This window comes from Xenopus tropicalis, chromosome 5, assembly GCF_000004195.4.
Source record: "Xenopus tropicalis strain Nigerian chromosome 5, UCB_Xtro_10.0, whole genome shotgun sequence".
NCBI classification, from domain to species: domain Eukaryota; kingdom Metazoa; phylum Chordata; class Amphibia; order Anura; family Pipidae; genus Xenopus; species Xenopus tropicalis.
The window spans coordinates 112,859,680-112,882,718 of NC_030681.2; the positions used below are offsets into that span (position 1 = coordinate 112,859,680).

Genomic DNA, 23,039 nt, shown 5'->3' on the forward strand with positions numbered 1-23,039 from the left:
TTTCAAAATGATTCATTCTTCAGGATATACATAGCATGAAGTCATTGTGCCTAGTATTTTTATGCAATATGTATGAATTATGGATGCATTGTAGCTGGCTATTTTAATTTCCTTGCTGCATACAAAAATGCCTTCATGTTTAATGTCCCACTGCTCGAAATCCCACTACTGCTAAAAATGTGATTGGTCTCTTCTGCATCCTGACTACCACTGGATATCAACTATCTTCAATTATTCAATAAGCCTGCCAGGCAATGACCCATTAATATCATTTTATGAGCTTTAAGAAAATGATGCTAAATGCTCTAAGGGTTTAATTGTGGTTTTAGATAATTATGAGAGCTTATTGTAGCCCATTAAGTTCTATGTTAAGCCTTTAACTGCTATGAAGTGCACTCACAAAGTTCTTACGTGAAACGTTTTGTAAATCCCTGAGAAATTCAACTGGGACTTTAAGTACACATGAGTAAATAATGTTTCATTTGTTAAAAGCTGCTGGTGCAGGCAGTAACAGTTTCCAAGGACACATTCCCACACATAAGAAAGATAGAGATATATAGCTACATAGATTGTGTACCAGAGCTTGCAGCTGCTTCCGAACCTTCTTCATTAACCTCCAAGAAAGACTTGTGAACAGCTTTGGCAACAAAAAGATCTTTGCTGTCTGTAGATAAACAAGAGTAAAGACAGATATAAATATATTTTCCCTTTCAATTTGTTAAATGGAAATATTTAAAGTTGAATTTGTAATTATTTTCCTTTTGCTCCCTCAGCCTCTATGAGGGCGTTACTGACTCAACTATTACTCTAGTTTTAAGATCAGAGCACTCACTGCATCTGTCATCAAATGACAGATCTACTGGCTTTATCATAGACAGCACACTTTCAATTTAAATGTAATTGATACTGAAACAGATTTTTCAGATCTGTTAACACTAACACTGAAGCACCCTGCCCCCCAGCCTGGTGTTGTCCGACACAGGACCTCTGCAGCCACATTGCTGGGCTGGGCCATGGTATACATGAATGTTTCAGACCATTGGGTCTCTGCCCTGCCTCCAACATCAATGTCAGTGCTGCAGAAGCCATGGTAAGGAGGTGTCTGGTGTATGATACCACTTTATAATAGAGGTTTGGGGGAAGCAAAGAGCCAGTATCACTTTTAGACTAATGACACGAGCGTCAGTTTCTCCACTGGTGTAAATATGACAGCAGAGAAAACCCAATCCCCTACATTCTGCCTCTTATATGTGCACGCACTGACAGGCTTGGGATTCACCTATCAACACACAGAGAGGATTTCGGTGCAAAACTGGTTATTTCTGTTCTGAAATCCACTCTGTGTCTGTTGAAAGGCCGTTCCTGTGCCACTGGAGAAAATGTCATGTGTTCCATTAGTCTAATGTGTGAAGAGATAGATATTTAAGCACCACAGTTTACCCTGAAAGAACAGTAAGGACTATAAACTCAAGTGTGCTATAACCATTTCTAAGCAGCATCTGTAGTCAGGTTGGTTGTCCCCAACATTCCTTATTACTTTCTGCTACTACACTCACAAAACTGGAAGGGACATTGCCAAGCTGCCAAAGCCAATTAACTTTAAATGCATTACATTTGTAATATGAGTGCAGTTGAGTAAGCAATTATTATACCAAAAGAAAAATCTTGTGAGCACCAAAATTCTGGTAACATTTAAAGTCAAAGGAAAATACCCACATCTAACCCACTGAAAAAGCAACCATCATAACAGTGACTGGATGATTTATAATGCATGACAGGCTTCTACTGAATTTAAATCTTGTGCTACAACTGTACTTAACATCAACTGCCAGTTGCATGATACTTTGGTAATCCTTTCAAAGTAACTCCACAGCATTCACACCTCTGTGAGTTTCAGATGTCACCTTTCTGAAGAGTTACAAAGTGCCATTGTGATTGGATTAGTGGAAGAGTATATATGCTGAGGACTTCCCATTCAGTTGAACTGAAGAAGCTGCTCGGATGAGTAGTGAAACGTCTTCAATGATTACTAAACAAGTCCAGTTGCTTTAAATTTATTTATACTAGATATCAACTGCCAAGTTACTTGAGTGAATATTTCCAAGTCACACTGTAAAATTCCAACCAATCTGCCTGTCACCAAAAAAAACCCCCAAAATATTGAAATGGTGGGCAGAAATGAATGATACAGACATCTTACCAGATACAGCAGACAGATCAGCTTCCCCAGAGAATATCTTAGTGATTCCAAGCTGCATCAAGACGTCCTTTAGGTTAACTACTTCTTCAACTTTGAACCTACAGATACATATAACAATAAATGGTTTAAAAATAACATCCTTTAAAAATAAAGATACAGTATTACTTATATTTATGTTACTTCTATTACAGGGCTTTCCCTAGTTATTACTAACTCTTTTTGCAAAGGCTACTAAAAGGCTGATTTAGCAAAATGAGAAACAGTTTCTATGTGAATCTCATGTTGTGCAAATTCTCTCATTTTTTTATTTTTTAATATTAATAATTTATTTTTGTTGCTCTTGAAAATGCATATGCATGAGGTGGACAACCATGACCTATTACAATTATTACTCCACTCTGCCACATGAGAAGCCCTGGCACACAATGATGGCCACTTAATCTGCTGAAAAACAAAGTGACCGAGGCAACTCCCACTGTTGAGCAGGGTAAGGAACTTTCCCCTGTACTAGGCTTAATTAATCAAATAAATGTAATTCTTGTTGTTTTCCCAAACATCATGCTACTGTTATTTATGGTATGGGACCCATTATCCGGAATCCCGTTATCGAGAAAGTTCACAATTATCTCGCCTGGACTACTGTAACTCCCTATTAATTGGCCTTCCCCTCCAAAGACTGTCCCCTCTCCAGTCCATAACTCTGCCAATCCCTGCACTGGCTTCCCCTACCATCCAGGATAAAATTCAAACTAATGACTCTCACATTTAAAGCAGTTCATAACTCTGCCCCATCCTACATCTCTGAACTTATCTCTAGGTACCATCCAACCCGCTTGTTACGCTCCTCTACTGACCTGCTCCTCAACTCCTTTCTCATTCCCTCCTCACATGCTTGCATTCAAGACTTTGCAAGGGCTGCCCCCCTTCTCTGGAATTCCCAATCTCTCTGCCTTCAAGAGATCTCTAAAAACACATTTATTTAGAGAAGCTTACCCTAATCTAGTTTAGCAATACCCTGTGCCACACCTCTCACAACTCTGGTTATGCCCATTTCCACACCTTGTGTCTCAACCCTTTCTCCATGTAGATTGTAAGCTCTTTTGGGCAGGGCCCTCTTCACCTCTTGTATCGGTTATTGATTGCTTTATATGTTACTCTGTATGTCCAATGTATGAAACCCACTTATTGTACAGCGCTGCGGAATATGTTGGCGCTTTATAAATAAATAATAATAATAACTATGGAAAGGCCATTTCCCATAGACTCTATTATAAGGAAATTATTCTGATTTTTAAAAAATATTCCCCTTTTTTCTGTAATAATAAAACAGTACCTTGTACTTGATCCCAACAAAGATATAATTAATCCCTATTGGAGGCAAAACAATCATATTGGGTTTATTTAATGTTTAAATGATTTTTTTTATCAGACCAAGTTACAGAAAGACCTCTTATCTGGAAAACCCCAGGTCCTAAGTATCCTGTACCTGAATATAAAATACTGGATAAAGCATAATGATATTAGGCTGGTGAATCTTATAAGGGTGCAGGTTTCTCAAGGCCACTGTGGTTAGTTCACTTTCAGGGTTTCCTGTAAGTTTTACAGCACCATTAAGTTTAACATTTACGGTACCTTTATGAAGCATTTACTTATTTATTATCTATACAGCACAGAATACATTCTAATATTAAATGTACTAAACACAATTTAATATCTATCACTGGCAGAAGAGCTTTGCTCGCCATTATGTGGCTTCCGCAACAGCAAAATGTTTTTTGGAAGTTTGTACTGCCACATTCAATTTTAAAAAATCACCCAGATCTATTTCTACTGACAAAGCCTCTATAAGTATATTACCTAGCATCCAGATGGTTTATTAAAGGAAGGAACATCAGATCTGACCAAAATAAAAATGGAAATTAGCAATAAATGTCACAAGGGAGAACAATTCTAGTTCTTAATCTGAAATTATTATCTGAATTATTATTTTTGTTGCTGACAACTGAAACTTATAGCTAGTACACAGTTTGCACAAACAAAGCATTAGATAAAATAAAGCAAAACAGAAAACATATTTTAGTCTGGTACAACAGCTACAAAAGTCCATTTGTGACTTAAAGGTTTCATAGAAACATTATAATATAAACCCAAAATGTTGAAACTTAATATACACATAAAAGAAAACTCCTGTATAAGCACTGCAGGAGGGACCAAGGCAAGAGCTGAAGAGGTTAGTTATCACAATATTGGGCCTCTTTCCTTGGTTGTGGGTTAAACGTGGGTCCTGAGAGTGGGGTGGGGGCCTAAAAATATAATTTTGGAACACAAAGAAGTTCAAGGTACACACCCACCAGTATATTAAAGTTATATTTACTGTATGTACTCGAGTATAAGCCTAGTTTTTCAGCACCCAAAATGTGCTCAAAAAGTCACCCTCGGCTTAAACTCGAGTCGGGTGCCATGGGTCCCTCCAGACTAGCACCCTCTGTCCTGGCCTGCTCCCAAATTCATCTTCATCTACCATCCTCACCTGTCCCATTCTGCACTAGACATTGCACTTTATATTCTATATAATCTATATATAGTTTTGAATGATTTTAACTCTTTGTGTTTTAGCTGGGTTGCTGATTGAGCTAAGGGGGTAGTACTCTTAAGGTATCATTATTGATACCATATTGTTTTTGTTGACCCTCTTCTCCACTTACAGAGCTAATTTACTGTTTTTCTTTGAAATAAATATTTAAAAACATATACCCCACTGATGCCTCATTTAATGTAACTGTATTGGTATTTATTTTGATTAGTGAAACTTAGCAATAGCCCCTGCATTTCCCACCCTATAGGCTTATACTCGAGTCAATAAGTTTTTCCAGTTTTCTTAGGTAAAATTAGGTACCTCAGCTTATATTCGGATTGGCTTATACTCGAGTATATACAGTACATCTCAAGTTCTAATGCTCGGGATTGGATCAAAACTAGAACACGTGATTTGAGACACTGTTGTGTGTATATGTTGGTAAAATAGCAGGAGGCCTCTTGTACGCTATAATTATATATAACTGGTTTACTTTCAAGAATAATTGCTTAAAATTCGTATTGTTCTAAATACTAAATATCCCCCATCATCATCAGCATTGGCATTGTTTAAGGATTTAACAACTATTTTCAGTAAAATATTACTTTTGACACTAATCAGAGATGCACTTGCAAATCCAGGAATAGACAAACTATTACCTGAGCTAAAAAATAAATAACAATAACTACAGGCTTCAAATGCATTTCTTTTTAAATATAATAAAAATAACTGTTAAGAGACCAGCTGACACACCTGTGGGAAAATGTCATAAAAGATGCAAAGTTTAGTACTGGTCAAATCACCTATAGCACTCAATCAGCAGGCAGCATTTACATCTTATATATAGGTTAATGCGTCTGGCCAAACCTAGTGCCTATTACACAGTCTCTGCAGTTCTGTTTACTGAAACTCACACTCCCACTTCCTAGTGTCATGCAGATAACAACTAGCAATTTGTTTCCTTTAATACTTGAATTTATTAATGCCCAGAGTCCCTGCCTGGCTAAAAGGTCTCAGTAATGCTGCTCACAGCATTATTATAAATATGAGCCTAGCTGCTAGGTTATTGCATATTATCATGACTATACATCTACAGCTGTCAATTCAAGCAAGTGTGGAAGTGCCAGTTGCATAAGGATTACAAACAAAATAAAAGCAGCACTTTTGTCACCTTATAAATTCTACTTTAGATCGGATCTTTTATTAAAGTGCATTACTCTGCTGCTAGTAAAGAGCAACTTATAAGCATCCCTTTGCCTACAGATACAATTCCAGATACTGTGTATAAAAACAAATCCATTGCACTAAACAGTTGATGAGGAATAGAGGAGTCAGATGTGCTGTGGCAGAACAATGTGATTCCCAAAATATAACTCATTACCCTGCTCAGTTGCTTAATGTACATTCCGATATGTGTGGCTTCCATGGCATCAGTATTTCTGCCTCTCCAAGCACTGCTTACTACACATAGATGTACCGTGCATGTGAAATGATTATTAAATGAACCATTTAGGTATAATCAGAAAACATTTGTTGAACGCAACTCCAAAATTTTAGTGTTAAAAAAGGAGGGATGGACATGTTTCTTGTTTCCTTAGAAACAAATTCTCTGTGACATTACCCCCCTATACGCGGCTGTTCGTTTGGTAAATTAACCTCAAAAAAATGCAGCAACTGAATCATAGGAAATATTTAAAGGCCATAGTCTGTAAATAAGGCAATAATACTACATCTGGCTTTCACCACTTACTCTTCCAGTCACCCATACAGGGACCTGTTATTCAGAATGCTTGGAACCTGGGGTTTTCTGGATAAAGGGTCTTTTTGTAATTTGGATCTCCATACATTTAGGGGCCTATTCATTAACGTACGATTGAGTCTGAATGCTAAACGTTTTAGAACTGTGCGTATTTTCAGAGATTTTTTAGTTAATTTCCACAACTTTTTTGTACGTACAAAATCGTATTTGTCACAACGAGTACGAAAGTTTCGGAATTCATTCAAGCTTTGGTATTGTGACTTTCCTTTGGCCAGGTTGGAGCTGCAGAGTGCCACTGAGAGTGCTTCCAAAATCATGCACTGAAGGATCAAAGTCAGAAAGGTTTTCGCCCGGTTTACGATTGTTCGGATACGAACATTTCTGAACTTTCGGATCATACCACAATATTTTTTCAGATGACCATGATGCAAAATTTTCACGCTTTTAACGCACAGCAGAAATTATCGGATTTAATCCGAAATTTTTTCAATCGTACTTTTAAATGTCCGAAATTCTGCTAAAAGAAATCATTTAAACATAAATTAAACCTAATAAGATTATTTGGCTAAAATAAGGATTTATTATGTCTTAGTTAGGATCAAGTACAAGGTATTGTTTTATTATTACAGAGAAAATCTGTAATAATCAGTTCTAAAAATGATTTGATTAAAATGGAGTCTATGGGAGGTGGCCTGTAATTCAGAGCTTTCTCTAGAACACTCCCCATACCTGTACTCAGCGTTCCCTCTAAGCTGTGTGCTTGTGTGCGCTCACACAAATTTTTGAGACCAGTAAACACAATAAAATGCAGTGCACATAAAGAATTTTGTGTGAAAACACATACATTTGTACTGAGAACACCAGTTTTTATAAAGTGCATACACCAGTTTTAAAAAGCTGAACAATAGAAATTTATTGCACACACAGTTAAGAAGAAATTAGAGGGAACATTGCGTACTATAAAGAGATCAGGATATTCTGTCTATCCAATTAGGATACAGAAGGGTGCCTTGGCAGTACACTGAAATAAGTAACAGGTATTTCTGTGCAGATTTGTTTCTGTGCAGAGACACACACATTTTCCAATCCTTGCATGAAGTGGTGGACATTTAAATGCATTTGTTCTAACCTCCTTTCTGTCCAATCACAAGCTATATTTTGATACTTTTTTTTGTATACTGTAGCTAATTTACAACTTTCTCCTTATATTTTCTCTTACTGATGCCACAGCACACGTATATTTTTAGGCAACCTCTTAGGCCAGGCTGGTATTTAGCTGTAATTCCCTGGGCCAGTAGTAGAAGGCTGAGAGGGTAATTTGGGGTATTTTGATTCCATGTTTTCAGTGGGGGAAAACGTGCTATGCCTTTACCTTATGGATTTAGGGATGGTTTAGACAATGTTTTCTTTAAACCCCTCCACAGGTGCATTTTATCATCTATGCTAGTAAATGAAAATCATTTGTAAACATTTTCTCTGTAAAAGGGATATACAGTAGCCACATTTTAAACACAAACTTCTAAATAATTCCTTTTAATTTGCTACTGTTTTTTGCCAAAGCTGAAAAGAATGGTTTCTTCTTTATGTTTGTTAGACAAGCATTAGGGAGTGCATAACCTATCACTCTTGGGTTGTGGTTTTTCTTTCCTCGGTGGACATTATCAGTATTCAACACTCCATAGCATGCCTACTTTTGTCAGGAGATATAAATATTTATAACTGTTTATTTAGTGCTTTGATAAAACTCTACACCACTTCTGCATTTTAATCAAAAGCCTGTGCTTCTGAAGCCACAGTTAATCTCGCCAACCTAAGTAGGAAAATTACTGAATCACTACATCAAATTTCAATCTTGCTATCCTACAGACCCATATATATCAAGATGATATAAAGCGAAAAGAGATGTGAACTCTTACCAGGAAGAAATGAGCTGAATTTTAATGTTATTCACAAATGGTTATAAATGAGATTTACTAGGGAAACTTTGCATGTTGCACATTATTTTGTTACAGTTACCTGCATAATAATTGTGACAAAGGTAAATAGCACCGAAGAAAGAACATTTTCTTTATTACTGGAGGAAAAGAAATGCCATTATGGCCATATTTTGTGTTTAGCTTGTTTACTTACTTTTTTAGCTAGTAGCTAACAGGTATAGATTTTTTGGCTCGATTTATCAATCTTTGTTTGTCCAGGTTTGGCCAATTAATTGCAGAAAGAGCAAATGAGTTTCTTAACTCACTTGTGTTTTCTGCATTTGACTGCTATGGCTTACTGCCAGATGGGTTTAAAATAAAATGAAAGACGAATAACAAAAATAAAGAGCTCAGCATGTTCAAGGTCAACTCTGCTTATTTTGCTTGGTCATTTAATGCTCAGTTCTATTTTATACATCTTTATAATTACTTTCTATCCATCCTATGCATGTTTGAATTCCTTTACAGAGTTAGTCCCCACCACATCAACAAAAAGGCTATTCTGCTGAAAAATCACCCCCTATTCATTTTAACAGCAATTGCCTTAACCTGCAGGTGCCCTTACTCATCAGGCCATAGTTGCTCAGAAAAGCAAGTATTTGCATTTCTTAGGCCTTGCAACTGCCACTGAAATGAATGAAGAGTGGGGTAAATCACACTAATAACCAAAATGCACTTTACTGTAGACATTGATATTAGGAGGAAATTTGATAATCAAATTCCTCCTTTCTGTCCAATCACAAGCTATATTTCGATACTTTTTTTGTATACTGTAGCTAATTTACAACTTTCTCCTTATATTTTCTCTTACTGATGCCACAGCACACGTATATTTTTAGGCAACCTCTTAGGCCAGGCTGGAATTTAGCTGTAATTCCCTGGGCCAGTAGTAGAAGGCTAAGAGGGTAATTTTGGGTAAAAATTAATAAATAAAAATAAAATAATTTAAACATTAAATAAACCCCATAAGATTGTTTTGCCTCTATTAAGGATTCATTCTTCTAATAATAATAACTTCTTAGTTGGGAACTAGTACACGGTACTGTTTTATTATTATTTCAAATTTTTTTAAAAAATTGTAATTATTTGCTAAAATGCACTCTACAGGAGATGGCCTTCCTGTAATTCAGAGCTTTCTGGGTAATGGGTTTCTGGATAACTGATCCCAAACCTGTAAACACTGAACTATCACATTTGCATTTTATATGCAATTTCTATCAGCATGAGTGTTTCAGCTTTTACAGCTATATTTTAGAGGATAGAAAATAAAACTTGAGAGTTTTGCTTCTTTGTAAAGGAAACTACCAAACTCTTTATGCATTCAGCTTTCAACAGTAAGTACATGTGTCTCTGGTGGCTTCCCCATTTACTAAGCAGGATTCTGCTGAGAAGCTCTCTGTAGGAGCATGTCTTTGCCAAACTACATGATTCTTTGGAACATTTATTTCAATGTCTTTGCTAAACACAGCTGTTATTAGACAGTGCACATAAGGTATGTTCCACAGAGAGTCAAATTAGCTGTGTACACAACATCCTTTGCCATCCACTGTGCCTTATTTTATATATCACTCAAAATCCAAGGGCATTCCTGACAAAATCTGCTAGGCTGGCAAGCTGCCGACATACACTGCCAAGTGATACTGATAACAGTTGATCTGGCAAAGTCACTGTATTGCAGGCAAAAATATAACAATATTACAAACATATAGCCTCAATTTTATATAAAAGGGGTGCAAACAAATGATTTATTATGGCCAAAAAGATGCCTGCTTTAAATAGTTGTCTATTTATTTAATGTGTGTGAGTGTGTGTCTTGAATTTTAAAGTGAAAGTTGAAAGATTCCGCAGCATTCTCTGACTCACACTGAAAGTTTCTGAAACATGACAGCTGTGTGATAAGGAAGAATGCTATTCAGAGTCAGCAAGGAGATAGGAAAAGCTGTTGTATGACATACATGAGGGAGAAGGAAGGGCAGGGTAGAGAAGACAGGGAACGAACAGAGGAAAGGGATAAGCAGAAACTAAAAAAGGAACAGTGCAAGGGGGAAGGAAAAAGGGCTTATATCCAAAGGAATTTCTGGCAGATTATATATGTGTGTATATATATAAAAGTCAAAATTGTTCTTACAATTGATGATGTAACTATGGGTGCAAAATTTGTTCCACATCTAGAAACCAGATGTTTGCCTTCAAATAGAAGCTACCTGCTACTTAGTTGCTATGGGTTACTAGAACTGGTAAACAAAATTCTGCATTGCTCTCATATGAAGAGGCAAATTCTCATTAAACACTAATGTTTAAACATTTGCTTTAATTCTTTACAAACAAATTTTGCTAATGGAGCACTTGACCAATCAATACCTACCGTGGTAGGTAAACCTCTACTTTCTGCTTTTTCACAGAATTTGCCCATTCTTCAATTAAAGGGGCTTTCAATAAAGGTTCAAGTGTGGCGAGTGGAACCTCCTGCCTCGAAAGAACGATTATTAGGCTGATTTCATCCCCCTCATAGGGCAATTCTAGGACTTGATAAACACCTCCTGCCTCATTAGATCCATCAGTAAACTCCCCTACAACAAAAAAAGGGTACAGAGAACAATAAGCGTGAACACCAATACAGCGGTCAGTAAACACATTTTCAAACAGTCATCAAAATGAAATGTTTTAGTTATATTATCTTACGGATTACTTAATGAGTATACTTGTGAATACTGGTTCAAGTCTATGTTATATTGTCACACCCAAGTGAATTCGCAAACCCCCTTTTTAACATGAGTTGAATGAAAAGGGCTTGTGATGAACATACTTTTGTTTATTGTTTTAATTAAGAAATATCTATGTTTTTTGTTATTTCTGGCACTGAGCATGATTATGAAGCCAGTTTCAAAGATAGGTATGGAGTCCTGAACAAATGGCCATGTTTATAAAGGAAGGTGTGGGCACGTTAAGGTCAGTGAAAATAACCCAACTTTCATGTTAGTGCTTTATAATGGCAAAAAAAAGTGAAAATATATATTTTTTTAACTTAAATAGGCAGAATGTAATTTTAAAACAAGCTATGTTTACAGTGTTGATTTTTTTTTTAGCAAAGGTGTTTTTAGGTGTATACTATCCATTTAAAATAAATGCAACCATCGCAAGGCATTTAGTAGTTCTCTACCTGTTTATTACAACAAAAAGGAATAGTGCATATTTAGCTTTTTGTTCAGAAGTTCTTCAGGTTTGAATTTCAGAAGCCATCTGGTTACTAGGGTCAAGTTTACCCTAGAAATCAGTGATGTGAATGAAGATAAATAGGAACGGGTATGAACAGAAAGATAAGTAATAAGCAACAATAAAACTGTATCATCAAAGAGCAATAGCTTTCCAGGTCGGGGTCAGCGACCCTCATTATGTGTAAATGTAATTGCAACTTTTTGTCCTTTTCTGTTCTCTGATTCATTGTCTCAAGAATCAGAGCCAGTAGTGCATAAAACGCAAAGAGCCAGACAGGCACTGTTTCAATAGCAATTACATTTACAAATAATTAAAGTCACTGAAAATATGTTATTAATATATATGGCAAAGTTAACTACAATTACATTTTCTTTTACAATGAAAAAAATATTTTTTGGGTAAAGGACCCCTGTAACAATCATTCTACAAATTAACTGTCTTTGAGACAAATTTGCAACATGTGGATTCAAATGGCAGTGAAATCCCTAAATGAAGAAAATATTCCACAGGAGTCTAGCTAACAGGCTAATGCAGCTAATGCATATATTACATTCCTAATGATAAGGCTGATAAATTTAGTTTCCAGTAGAGTTAATGAAGTCTATCAGCACTCGGATTCAAGCAGGTTCCTATTCATCCCTGACCTCAGCTACTATTGCTTCAATTTTAAAGATTTCAAATAGTCAGGATGGCAGAACTCAACAGATATGCTATATGGCCAATTAGCAGACTTAAAAAATGGTCTCTTTTAAATGCTCTCTTATAAAAATATTTTCTTGCTCCTGTATGAGATGCAGTTCATATCAGTAATACCATCTAAGTAAGTCCTAGTGGTGTCAATCCTAGAAGTGACTGTGGAAACAGTGCCTTAAATTAAAAAAATCAAAGTCTCGCCTAGGATACCATACGTTTTTATTTCTGCTTGAAATCTCTGCTTAAAGGACAAGGAAAGGCTAAGTCACTTGGGGGTGCCAAAATGTTAGGCATCCCCAAGTGACTTGAATCGCTTACCTTGTACCCCGGGCTGGTGCCCCTGTTACGAGAAAACAGCACCAGCCCAGGGTAGCGGCAGCGAGCGCTTCCTTCTTCGTTTTGCCGGGACCCCACGACAGGCGCATGCGCAGTAGTGTGAAAAGCCGACTTTTAAAAGTTCCACTATTCACTCTACTGCGCGCGCTCGCAAAGCAGCAAGCCCTGCAGGTACCCAGGGCTGGTGCTATTCTCTCCTAACAGGGGCACCAGCCCGGGGTAAAAGGTAGGTCATTTAAGTCACTTGGGTGCCTAACATTTTGGCACCCCCAAGTGACTTTGCCTTTCCTTCTCCTTTAATGCCTTGTAAAATAAATCTTTCTGTCAGATAAACAAGGCATAATAGAAGGCACCCACATTCATGCTACCAGTCTGTCTATCAAAGGTAGACTAATTAGACAGGCCGGGACGTCATGGAAGTTGGGAGGAGCGGGGCCGTGACATCACAGAGGTGGGGCTACAACGCGGCGTTCAACGGTTGCCCAATCGCAGCATCAGTGTTATAAAGTACTGGCTGGTTTTCCTAATTTGGGGAACAAGGCAGGAGGTTTTGACCGAGGTAGCCCTTCCGAAAACCAGGCTGTCTGGATCAAAACCGGACATTTGGCAACCCTAATTGCACCAGATGCATTTGCTGGAGTCTGTTTCTGGTGTTTGCCATTGGAGTGACATGTGCCTATTATTTATGCAGAAGTTCTCTGTGCCCATTGACACAATAGGCACAACTCAGCTTGATTCATAATGAGAAGTACATACCTTTAGCTGATGTTTTTTTTCTTTTACATGCAACTGACTGCAGGAAAATATGTGGGACCGCAACTGTGATTGCAATCATAAATGACCGCTATTGTTTTGACTATAAACTACATTTGAGGATTTGAACAGCAAATCCTAAAGAAAATACGCTTTAAAGGAGAAGGAAAGGCAAAGTCACTTGGGGGTGCCAAAACCTTTGGCACCCCCAAGTGACTTAAATCGCTTACCTTTTACCCCGGACTGGTGCCCCTGTTAGGAGAGAACTGCACCAGCCCAGGGTAACTGTTAGTGCTTCCTTCTTCTGCGTTGGCGTGCTTATGCATGCGCATTAGAGTGAAAAGCTGAACTTTAACAACAAAGTCAGCTTCTCGTTCTAATGCGCATGCGCCGGCCCAGGGATTTTTCTGCAGAAGAAATGCGGAAGAAGGAAGCGCTCACTACAGCTACCCTGGGCTGGTGCAGTTTTTTTTGCTCCTGGGGCACCAGCCCTGGGTACAAGGTAAGGGATTAAAGTCACTTGGGGGTGCCTGACATTTTGGCACCCCCAAGTGACTTATTCTTTGCTTGTCCTTTAAGCATGCAAGTCCAGTTAAGTGGACAGACAAGAAATATCCAATGTAAGGCATTTGCTTTAAGAGTTCAGAAACAATAATATGGAGCCCCATGTTCCTACAGAGACATTTGAGAGTATATTACCCTGGAGGTGACCCAACAGAATGGAAACCAGACATTATACCTGTAGGGGCGGGCAAGACAAACTTGATTTTTGTTGCTGAAAAAAAACGTAATTTTTTTCACGATTTTAGACGACAAAACTGCGACAATAGCAAATGCAAAAATACCAGCTAAAACAAAGTTGTGATTTTTGCAGTTTTCCTTGGCTAAACAACAGGGCAGGTAATGATGCAAGGTCAAAAGGTGGAATTGTATAAAGTAGCATTCTATTGAGATCCAGCTAAGTCCTGTTATGTTAGTTATAGAAAAATATACATGATTTTCAAGCTAAAGCACATCTTATTGCAGATAACCAAAAGATCCATAACTCTCTTGGAGATGTAAGATAAATGCAAAATGATTTATGGAAATTAAGAGTATTGGACAATGGTTTGGGAACTTAAATTTAATTAGAGAAAATGAAAAGTAATGCATATTGGGCACAGAAATTCCAAAGCTGAATGCAGAGGGAAAGGTAATTGTCAGTGATAAGAATGATAATTTATGATGATTTAAAAGCAAGCAACGAATGAATTAAAGCAGTGGAGAAAGCAAATTAAAGAAAAACTAAAAGTTAACAAAGAAGTAGAGCAGAAATGCAGCACCTTATGTTCTGGGGTTCTTTACCAGCCCAAGGCAACCACTGCCCTTTAACATGAAAGATCTGTTAAAGTAGCTTGCCATAATTTTTTCTGTTGACTCTTAGCACATGTTCTGGGCTGCTGTCAGTTACCTGAGCTTAGGGATCGACTCACAATATACTGTGTGTATATATATATATATATATATATATATATATATAAAATTAGCACAAACAAACTGCACTCACAGGACTTGTATGAAGCAAAAAAATGGTGGTTAATTCAACGTTTCGGTTTAGACTCAAGCCATCTTCAGGACACACAATTCAAACAGTTTGGTGCCCTTTTGAGCTATAAGTTTCATCACTTGATCACATTGTAATTGACAAACTGTTTGGTGCCCTTTTCAGCTATATGTTTCATCACTTGATCACATTGTAATTGTGTGTCCTGAAGATGGCTTGAGTCTAAGCCGAAACATTGAATTAACCACCATTTTTTTGCTTCATACAAGTCCTGTGAGTGCGGTTTGTTTGTGCTGACTAATTATGTTATGTTAACCATGCACCCAGGCAGTACCTGTAGTTTTCTGTGTGCACCATTCCTGGACCTTTAATATATATATATATATATATATATATATATATATATATATATATAATATAGCATTCACAAAACAAGGGTGATTAGAAATTCATTCAGATTCACATTAAATGGCAGCTCAGAAACTGCAATCAGAATTCAGTAATCAGCCCTAAGAGGCAAAACTTTTTTGCTTGATATTTTGCAGCAACACATAAGCTTATCTTCTCAACAGCTGTCACAGCGTCACCGACACTCCTAACAAAATTAAAACTTGTGATCCCCTGTGCACAACTTTGAAGGTCTAGATCAGTGATCCCCAACCAGTGGCTCGTGAGCAACATGTTGCTCCCCAACCCCTTGGATGTTGCTGTCAGTGCCCCCAAACCAGGAAGTTATTTTTGAATTCCTGACTTGGTGGCAAGTTTAGGTTGAATAAAAACAAGAGTTACTACCAAATAAAGCCCCCTGTAAGCTGATAGTGTGCATAGAGGCTGTCTAATAGCCAATCTTAAGGTGGCCATACACGTGGCGATCTGACGATGTTTCGTACGACCATCAGTCGCACGAAACATCGTAAGATCCGCCACACACCATTCAGGGCTGAATCGGCAGGTAAGGAGGTAGAAACAATAGGATTTCTACCTCCTTCTGCCGATTCAGCTCTGAAGGGAGAATTTTGGTCAGGCGCCTTCTATGGCGCCCGATCAAAATTTTCAAACTGGTCCGATCGGCGAGTCGTCCGATATCAGCAGCTTCCTGCGATATCGGTCGACTCGCCGACATGCCATACACGCACCGATTATCGTACGAAACGAGGTTTCGTACGATAATATCGGTGCGTGTATGGCCACCTTTAGCCCTTATTTGGCTCCTCCATGAACTTTTATGCTGCTTGTTTTGCTCCCCAAGTCTTTTCACATTTGACTGTGGCTCACGAGTAAGAAAGGTTGGGGATCCCTGGTCTAGATCATTACTTTTATAGAAATTATGAACCTTTAGGCTGGTGCATTAAGCACAGTACATAATTGTGGAGTTTCTAGACACAATGATTTTTAGGGTGAAGACACACTGAGCTACTAGTAGCAGCTACTTTTTCACGGCTACTAAACTCCAGAAAATATCTTGACATAGACAATACTGAAAATTGCCTCTGCTAAGGGCTCTGGCACACGGGGAGATTAGTTGCCCGCCACAAATCTCCCGTGTCTCGGGCGACTAATCTCCCCGGATTGCCATCTCACCGGCAAAAATGTAAATCGCCGGTGGGATGGCATACGCGGCGGCGCGATTTCAGTGAGATTGCGCAAGTTTCCTCTCGAGGCAACTTTCGCGATCTCACTGAAATCGCGCCGCCGCGTGTGCCATCCCACTGGCGACTTACACTTTCGCCGGTGGGATGGCAGGTGATGGCAACTCGGAGAGATTAGTCGCCTGAGACACGGGTGATTTGTCGCGGGCGACTAATCTCCCCGTGTGCCAGAGCCCTAAAACATACACAGAGACAATTATCAGTAAATGATCAGCATTGTCTATTTTAGTAGCCACAACAAGTAGCTGCTACTAGTAGCATATGTACTAGAGACCCAGGGGCTGATTTATAAAATATATTTATCCATGGAGTCGTTCAATATTTTTCCTGTTTATAATAAAACTTTCCTGACAGCAAAGAAAGTTTTAACAAATTTACACATTGGAGAAAGGTCAACAATTATTGTTCCTGTATGTCAAGACCAAAGCGATTACCCCAGACTTGATCTTAACTGCCATGACAATGCCATGGCAAAATAACTTATAACATAAGACTGTTTCAGAATCTAAAAATCAGAACAAGTTAGTCTGAAAATAATGTGTATAATGATAAAGAGAGCACTTTTCACTGTTTACCCACAGTATGCTTTACTTGCCAGAGTGCACAACATCCTTCCTGGGTAGACGTCTATGGAGTGTAAACTATTGCACTACAGTTACTGCACTACATAGCCAAAGATTACAAATAACCACAGCATTTAGAGTCAATAATTCCACAAACTGGGCCAAACTTTAGAAGCCAATACAGGAAACAAATCAGCTAGAACACCAGCAACAAAGAGAGTTTAGTAAAACCAGCAATAAGTGAGCAGGATTTCTGCACTTCTAAGAAATATACTTATATGAGTATGCCGAATAATCAAAAAATCCACACAACTGCAAAGGAGTAGCCTTTGAAAATAATGATAAACCAAGTAATATTGAAAATGCTTTATGAAATTGAGCTTGTGTCATTAAAAATTATAAAAAGAACAAAAAAAGAATTCCCTATACAATAAATCAGATGTTTCTAAAGCAAAGCCAAGCCATGTAGCCCTCCTCTTGAAAATATGTACTATTGAGTTAGTGAAGCTTGAAGACAGCAGCTGTGATTTTCAGACATTAGGTACTATCATGCCAACATTAAAAGTACAACTGATTTTTGCCAGATATAAATTAATCTAATTTCTGGTTTAAATCATGAATCATAAATCATGCGTATAATAAACAACCACCTACTCATGTGTGCACAGCAGTCTTTTTTAGAACAACCATAACTTAATCTAAGTATACTGATAAACCTAAATGCAATGCAAACAGATGGAGGAACATGATCATGTACAGTATGTTCAAATGAGAGGTACTGCTGCAAAGGCTAGTTTCTTCTAGTCCATGATTCTTAGCAATGAGTTCTGTACATTTCTCACGCAGCTGTGATTTAGCCCTGCCCAACAACCATCAGTGAGGTGCTGGAACTGTTCAGTAAATGAATAAGATTAAAGTGAGGTTTAGACACCATGGGTCATACTAGAAAGGTACCCATCAGGACCTGCTAAATACACACTTATTTGACAACAAGTACATAATAGAAAGCAAGTATTAGAATAATTCTCTAGCTTTTGAGATATCCCTGATTTCCCTCTAACGCAGCTTGTAGTGATCCATGGGTAAAAGTGGTTCTCAGAAGTCAGTAGTGTGCCACGTCATCAAGTACAACCTACCTCCTTCTTACACTAATGTGGACTGGAAATATATGTACAGATATATAAAGGTGCAAGTCTTTTGTTAATACTCACTTAGTAGGAACAACTCATAGTTAAGTAGCAAATACTTATGTTTCTTAGGAACTGCAGAATCCCTGGCTTGTCCCTTGGCAGCATGCAAAGTACCACGTGTGTAACATGAAATGGAAAATCTGTTTGACAAAGATTACCAAAGTATTATTGAACCTAGCATGACTGAACTTACCATAGTAAAATTCTCCTTTTTGGTACATCATGGGTATCTGCACTTCACTCTCATCATCTTTAGTAAAGGAAAATGTCCTAGTGTTTTCAGGCCTAAATTGTGACTTCCAGTTTCCTTTAAAGTACATGGCATTGACCAGAACTAACTTTGTTAAATTAGTGAAGTCATCAGCTGTAACAAGATCCCGAATCCGGTCTGTCAGGAGAAAAGAAATAATGTTTAGCCTTGCATCATACATTGTATAGAACATTTTTTCACTTCATACCCATATTTCACAACTATTACTTTCTTATAACCTTATTCAATATATTACACTATTCTTGTAAATTAGTTAAAAAGGAAATTATCAAAACCATGAGACAATTAGCCGCAACTTTCAGGCATGCTAGTGCAAGTCTGCTGCTCCATGTAGAGCTTCTCTTCTAAATGCAGTCTTCCTGTACTCCTGACGTGTCATTGTGGTCATGGTAGGAGCTATGGGTAGCTTTACTAAATCTTTTAAAGTTATTTGCAATTGGTATTGAAAGCAGTATCTACAGCAAGGTCTCACTTACTGACTATTTCAAAGATACCAGCAGTGCAGAAAGCTTGATTATTTGGTCCAATAGCCTACAAACCTGTTTTTGTAGACAATGCTGGGTATAGGCCAATCAGACAATTACACAATGGCATACCATAGTATTTGACAAATACTCAGCAGCACAAAGGTTTTGCATGCACAGTGTTTTTTCTCAGATTTTCTGGGCAAAGTCAGGTGCCTCAGCCAGTAGCCTGTGGGATGTTTAATCCTTTACACAACTTACATTACAATAGGAAAGAATATTGAAAGACTTAAAACTGCAGGTTTTCAATCACCATTATAACAAAAATACTGATCTCCTTTGTCTAATAATATATGGTTAAAGCAATAGAGAATGAAGATAACATACTATTAGTATGGTTTTCCACCCACATATTGATGTGATTTGCTACAGTTGAACCTTGACTGAAGTCTACATTCTCTACTTCTGCCTTGAAGTATTTTTTCATTAACTGAATGAACTTGTCACTGATATGGAATCCATTCTGTAAATAAAGGGAGTTTGCGATGCTCAGCACATAATGCTTTTCCTGGGCTGTCAGCATGTTCGAAAGATCTTTTAAGAGAGAAAATTCTTCACCTTCATAAAAGAAAAAGAAAATAACAATTACAGACACTCTCCATCAAATTGGGTCAATTACAATGCTCTATACGGGCAAGTTCGCTGTAAGACATGACATATACTTTGTCAGTTCTAAAGATAATTTTCCACAAAGCTTTGGAAATAAATGTCTACTACCTTCAAAGGATGTGCAAATAAACTGTGCAGCCATAGCATGTAAAATCCATTTCTGACATGCAGTAATAAACATGTCTTCACATATTCCATTGGGGAATGCATAATATAGGTTAAAAGTAGGGTTTTTTTTTAGTATCTGAAGAGAATCTGGCTAAAACCTACAAATAAAGCAAACTTCATTTCCTGCCTTACATGACACATACATTCATTTCAGTGGGGAACATGGCAGTGTAAGCAACCAGTCTAAATAAAATGCATTACATCAATATAACTGATGCCGGTTCTTCAGAAAAAATCAGAATCCCTTTTTGCTTTTTGAACAGCCTCAGTACAGTACAGGTATAAAACAAGGTTGGTGACAGATCCACCTCTATTACTGACCTGCTGTGGGGAAAGCCAGAAAGCACTAATATTTTAGAGAACAGACTGTAGGGTCTGACTGTATGATCTGCAGGCTTAGGATTTTCTGGGTTCTACTCAATCATCTATAAAAATGCAAATCAGATGTCAAATAGTACTTGCTTGTTATTAAGGTTAGATGCTTTTATCTAGAACCATATTCTCATGGCTTGAATTTTTTGTAAAATTTAAAATATTAAAATCAGAAGAAAAGACAGACCAAGGGGAATTAAAATAAAGGAACAGTAAGATCAAAACTGCAACTTATTAGATCCAATATACCATTTATTTCGTTTCCATAGATAATGCTTTTATTGTAGCAGGTTTGTTAGCAGTTATATTGTTTTGAACCATCTGTCATGCTGCTGTCATCATTTTTATGGTGTAGTTTTCATTACTAAATGGCACTGTGTATACTACAAAAAATTCATTTTACCACTTAAAATTGTATTCTTGAACCAATAAATGCATTGTGAGATTGGTGTATAGGCAGTCATGTCAGTTCATTGTGACTGATCCTGTGCTTTTCGAAAGAGCCAGCACTTCACAATGCAACTGTTTATAGATAAAGATATTGTTTCTCCTACTCAGTATAACTGGAGGAGTCATGACGGTGAGCCAGATTTGTTTTTTTTTTACTATTGAGTGCTATTCTCATATCTACCACTAAGTGAGGCATGGCAACTTTTTTAGCAATACAGGTGTCAGGGAGCTGCTAACTTGTTATCTTCTCATTGTTCTGTTGATAGACTGCTGGGGGGGAAGGGAAGTAGGTGATATCATTTCAAGTCACATGGCTGAGGGCACCTGGGAAACTAAGAATATGGTTAGCCCTGCATCAAAAAAAATCTGTTTGCTCATTTGAAAAATGCAGGATTCTGTTTTGTAAAAAACATGTTTTCCCATGGCAGAATTTCTTTAACTTAGCAAAGCCCCACTTGGTCTATTCTGAAATCGACCACATCTAAAAGGTTTTAAGATACTCTGCTCATAATACTTACATAATTAAACAAATTTCAAGCTTACATTTCTCTTCCGTCATAGACGGGGGTTGTTCGGACAGAATCATAGGCAGAACAGGGTGGAAAGAAATACAGCCTATATGAAGCCAAGTCAAACTAAAACACCACCCTCTCCCTTACGTGAGAATTTGGAGGCTTTACGCTGTTGCTGATTGGGAAATGAATATCTATGATGAACAGCGATACCGGGGCTGTTACTTGTTAAGAAACAACTCAATACTGAATGAAAAATGGTTGGAAACATACCATTCTTTAGTTTGTCGTATCCAAGGACATGTCGAATCTCTTTAAGACTAGATCCACGCGCCCCCAATTCCACCATCCCTAAAGCTATTGCAGTGCTCAGAGGAGAGAAGATGATGTTTTCATCCTCTATAGTGGCTCGTAGCTTGTGGTAAACCTTGATAGAAAACTCATTAACTGTCTCATCATGGACACTTGTACCAAAGACCAGTGCTTGCATAACAATTAAGGCGAGTAAGCTGAGGTGATGCATCTCTGAAATTAATCTAAACAAAAAAAAAAAAAAAAAAAAAAAAAGGAATTATTGCACAGGAGACAAACAATGGATATTGTATTAGTATAGTATTGATAGAACAAGTTTAGAAATTGCACTTTTCTATTTTTATGATATTTGCATTGGAGATGCACTGTTGACCCAAAAAAGTAATGATTTATTTAAGGGGAACTCTGGCTTACAAACCAAAATTTGTTAAAGGACAAGGAAAGTCAAAATCTAAATAGTACTACTATTGCTGTGTAAAAAAACTATATTTCTGGCTTGTCTAATGAAAGATTTAGAGATACACCAGTCCCCCTTTTCCCCGCTTCGCTCACCGCGTCTTGATCGATTACAAACTGTGCACACATCAGGAGCGCACCGGCTCACACACCAACTGCGCCCACCAGACCCCCCCTCCTCTTCTGCGTCGCCATAGCAACCAGACGCTAGGGGGTTGTGTGCGCATGTGCTAACTACAGATCTGGTCGTAGTGTCTGTGCAGGAGCGTTGCATTATGGGAATCTTCTCTACCCAGCTCAGCGTTTTTTTATTCCTCTTTGGCTTCTGATCATCTGAACAGGTGAAATATGAGGAGACTTAAGGGCACTATTGAGAGAACTTAAGGTATGCCTGCAGCTTGAGATTAACTCTTTATTAGCCTTTCCTTCTCCTTTAAGGAGCCCCACACAATGCAGAAACCCCTAATATTCCTATCACTGTATTCTAGATCTTCAAAGTAAGAATATGCAGAAATCCAGCTGCAAAACAGTTCTTCTCTTTCTGCATCATTTGAAATCCTGGCACAGGAGGAGGGTCAAAAACATTGATTTAACAAATTGTAACAACTTTTTCCACAGCTTACAGACAGCATGCTGGAACTGTATAACCCACAATTCATTGCACTGTGATCTTTCTTTCCTTATTGACATCATGGGCCCGATTCACTAAAGTCCGAAATAAGGAGTGCTATTTATAGCATGCGTTAAAAATCTTATCACTTCTTATTTTTCGCTCGATTCACTAAAAGGACACTTGTCATAATTAAGAAGCGATGTTCTTGGCGTTATTTATCTTGCGACTACATATTTTCAAGCAATATATTACGCAACACACAACATATTACGCAGCACGTTGCTTGAAAATATGTAGTC

The 23,039-nt window shown here is 37.8% G+C and overlaps 1 protein-coding gene across 2 annotated transcripts in view; it reads right to left on the reverse strand.

Annotated features, from left to right (window-relative positions):
- The window catches only part of serpini1 (serpin family I member 1), a 43,333-nt gene that overhangs the window by 6,840 nt on the left and 13,454 nt on the right, over positions 1 to 23,039 (reverse strand). For both annotated transcript variants that reach the window (XM_031901499.1, NM_001123493.1), the window contains 6 exons: positions 21,633 to 21,895; positions 19,576 to 19,806; positions 18,647 to 18,841; positions 10,876 to 11,080; positions 2,201 to 2,298; positions 578 to 664 (listed from right to left, as the gene is read on the reverse strand). In XM_031901499.1, coding sequence (XP_031757359.1) covers positions 578 to 664; positions 2,201 to 2,298; positions 10,876 to 11,080; positions 18,647 to 18,841; positions 19,576 to 19,806; positions 21,633 to 21,895 — 1,079 coding nt within the window. The remainder of the gene's footprint in view (positions 1 to 577; positions 665 to 2,200; positions 2,299 to 10,875; positions 11,081 to 18,646; positions 18,842 to 19,575; positions 19,807 to 21,632; positions 21,896 to 23,039) is intronic.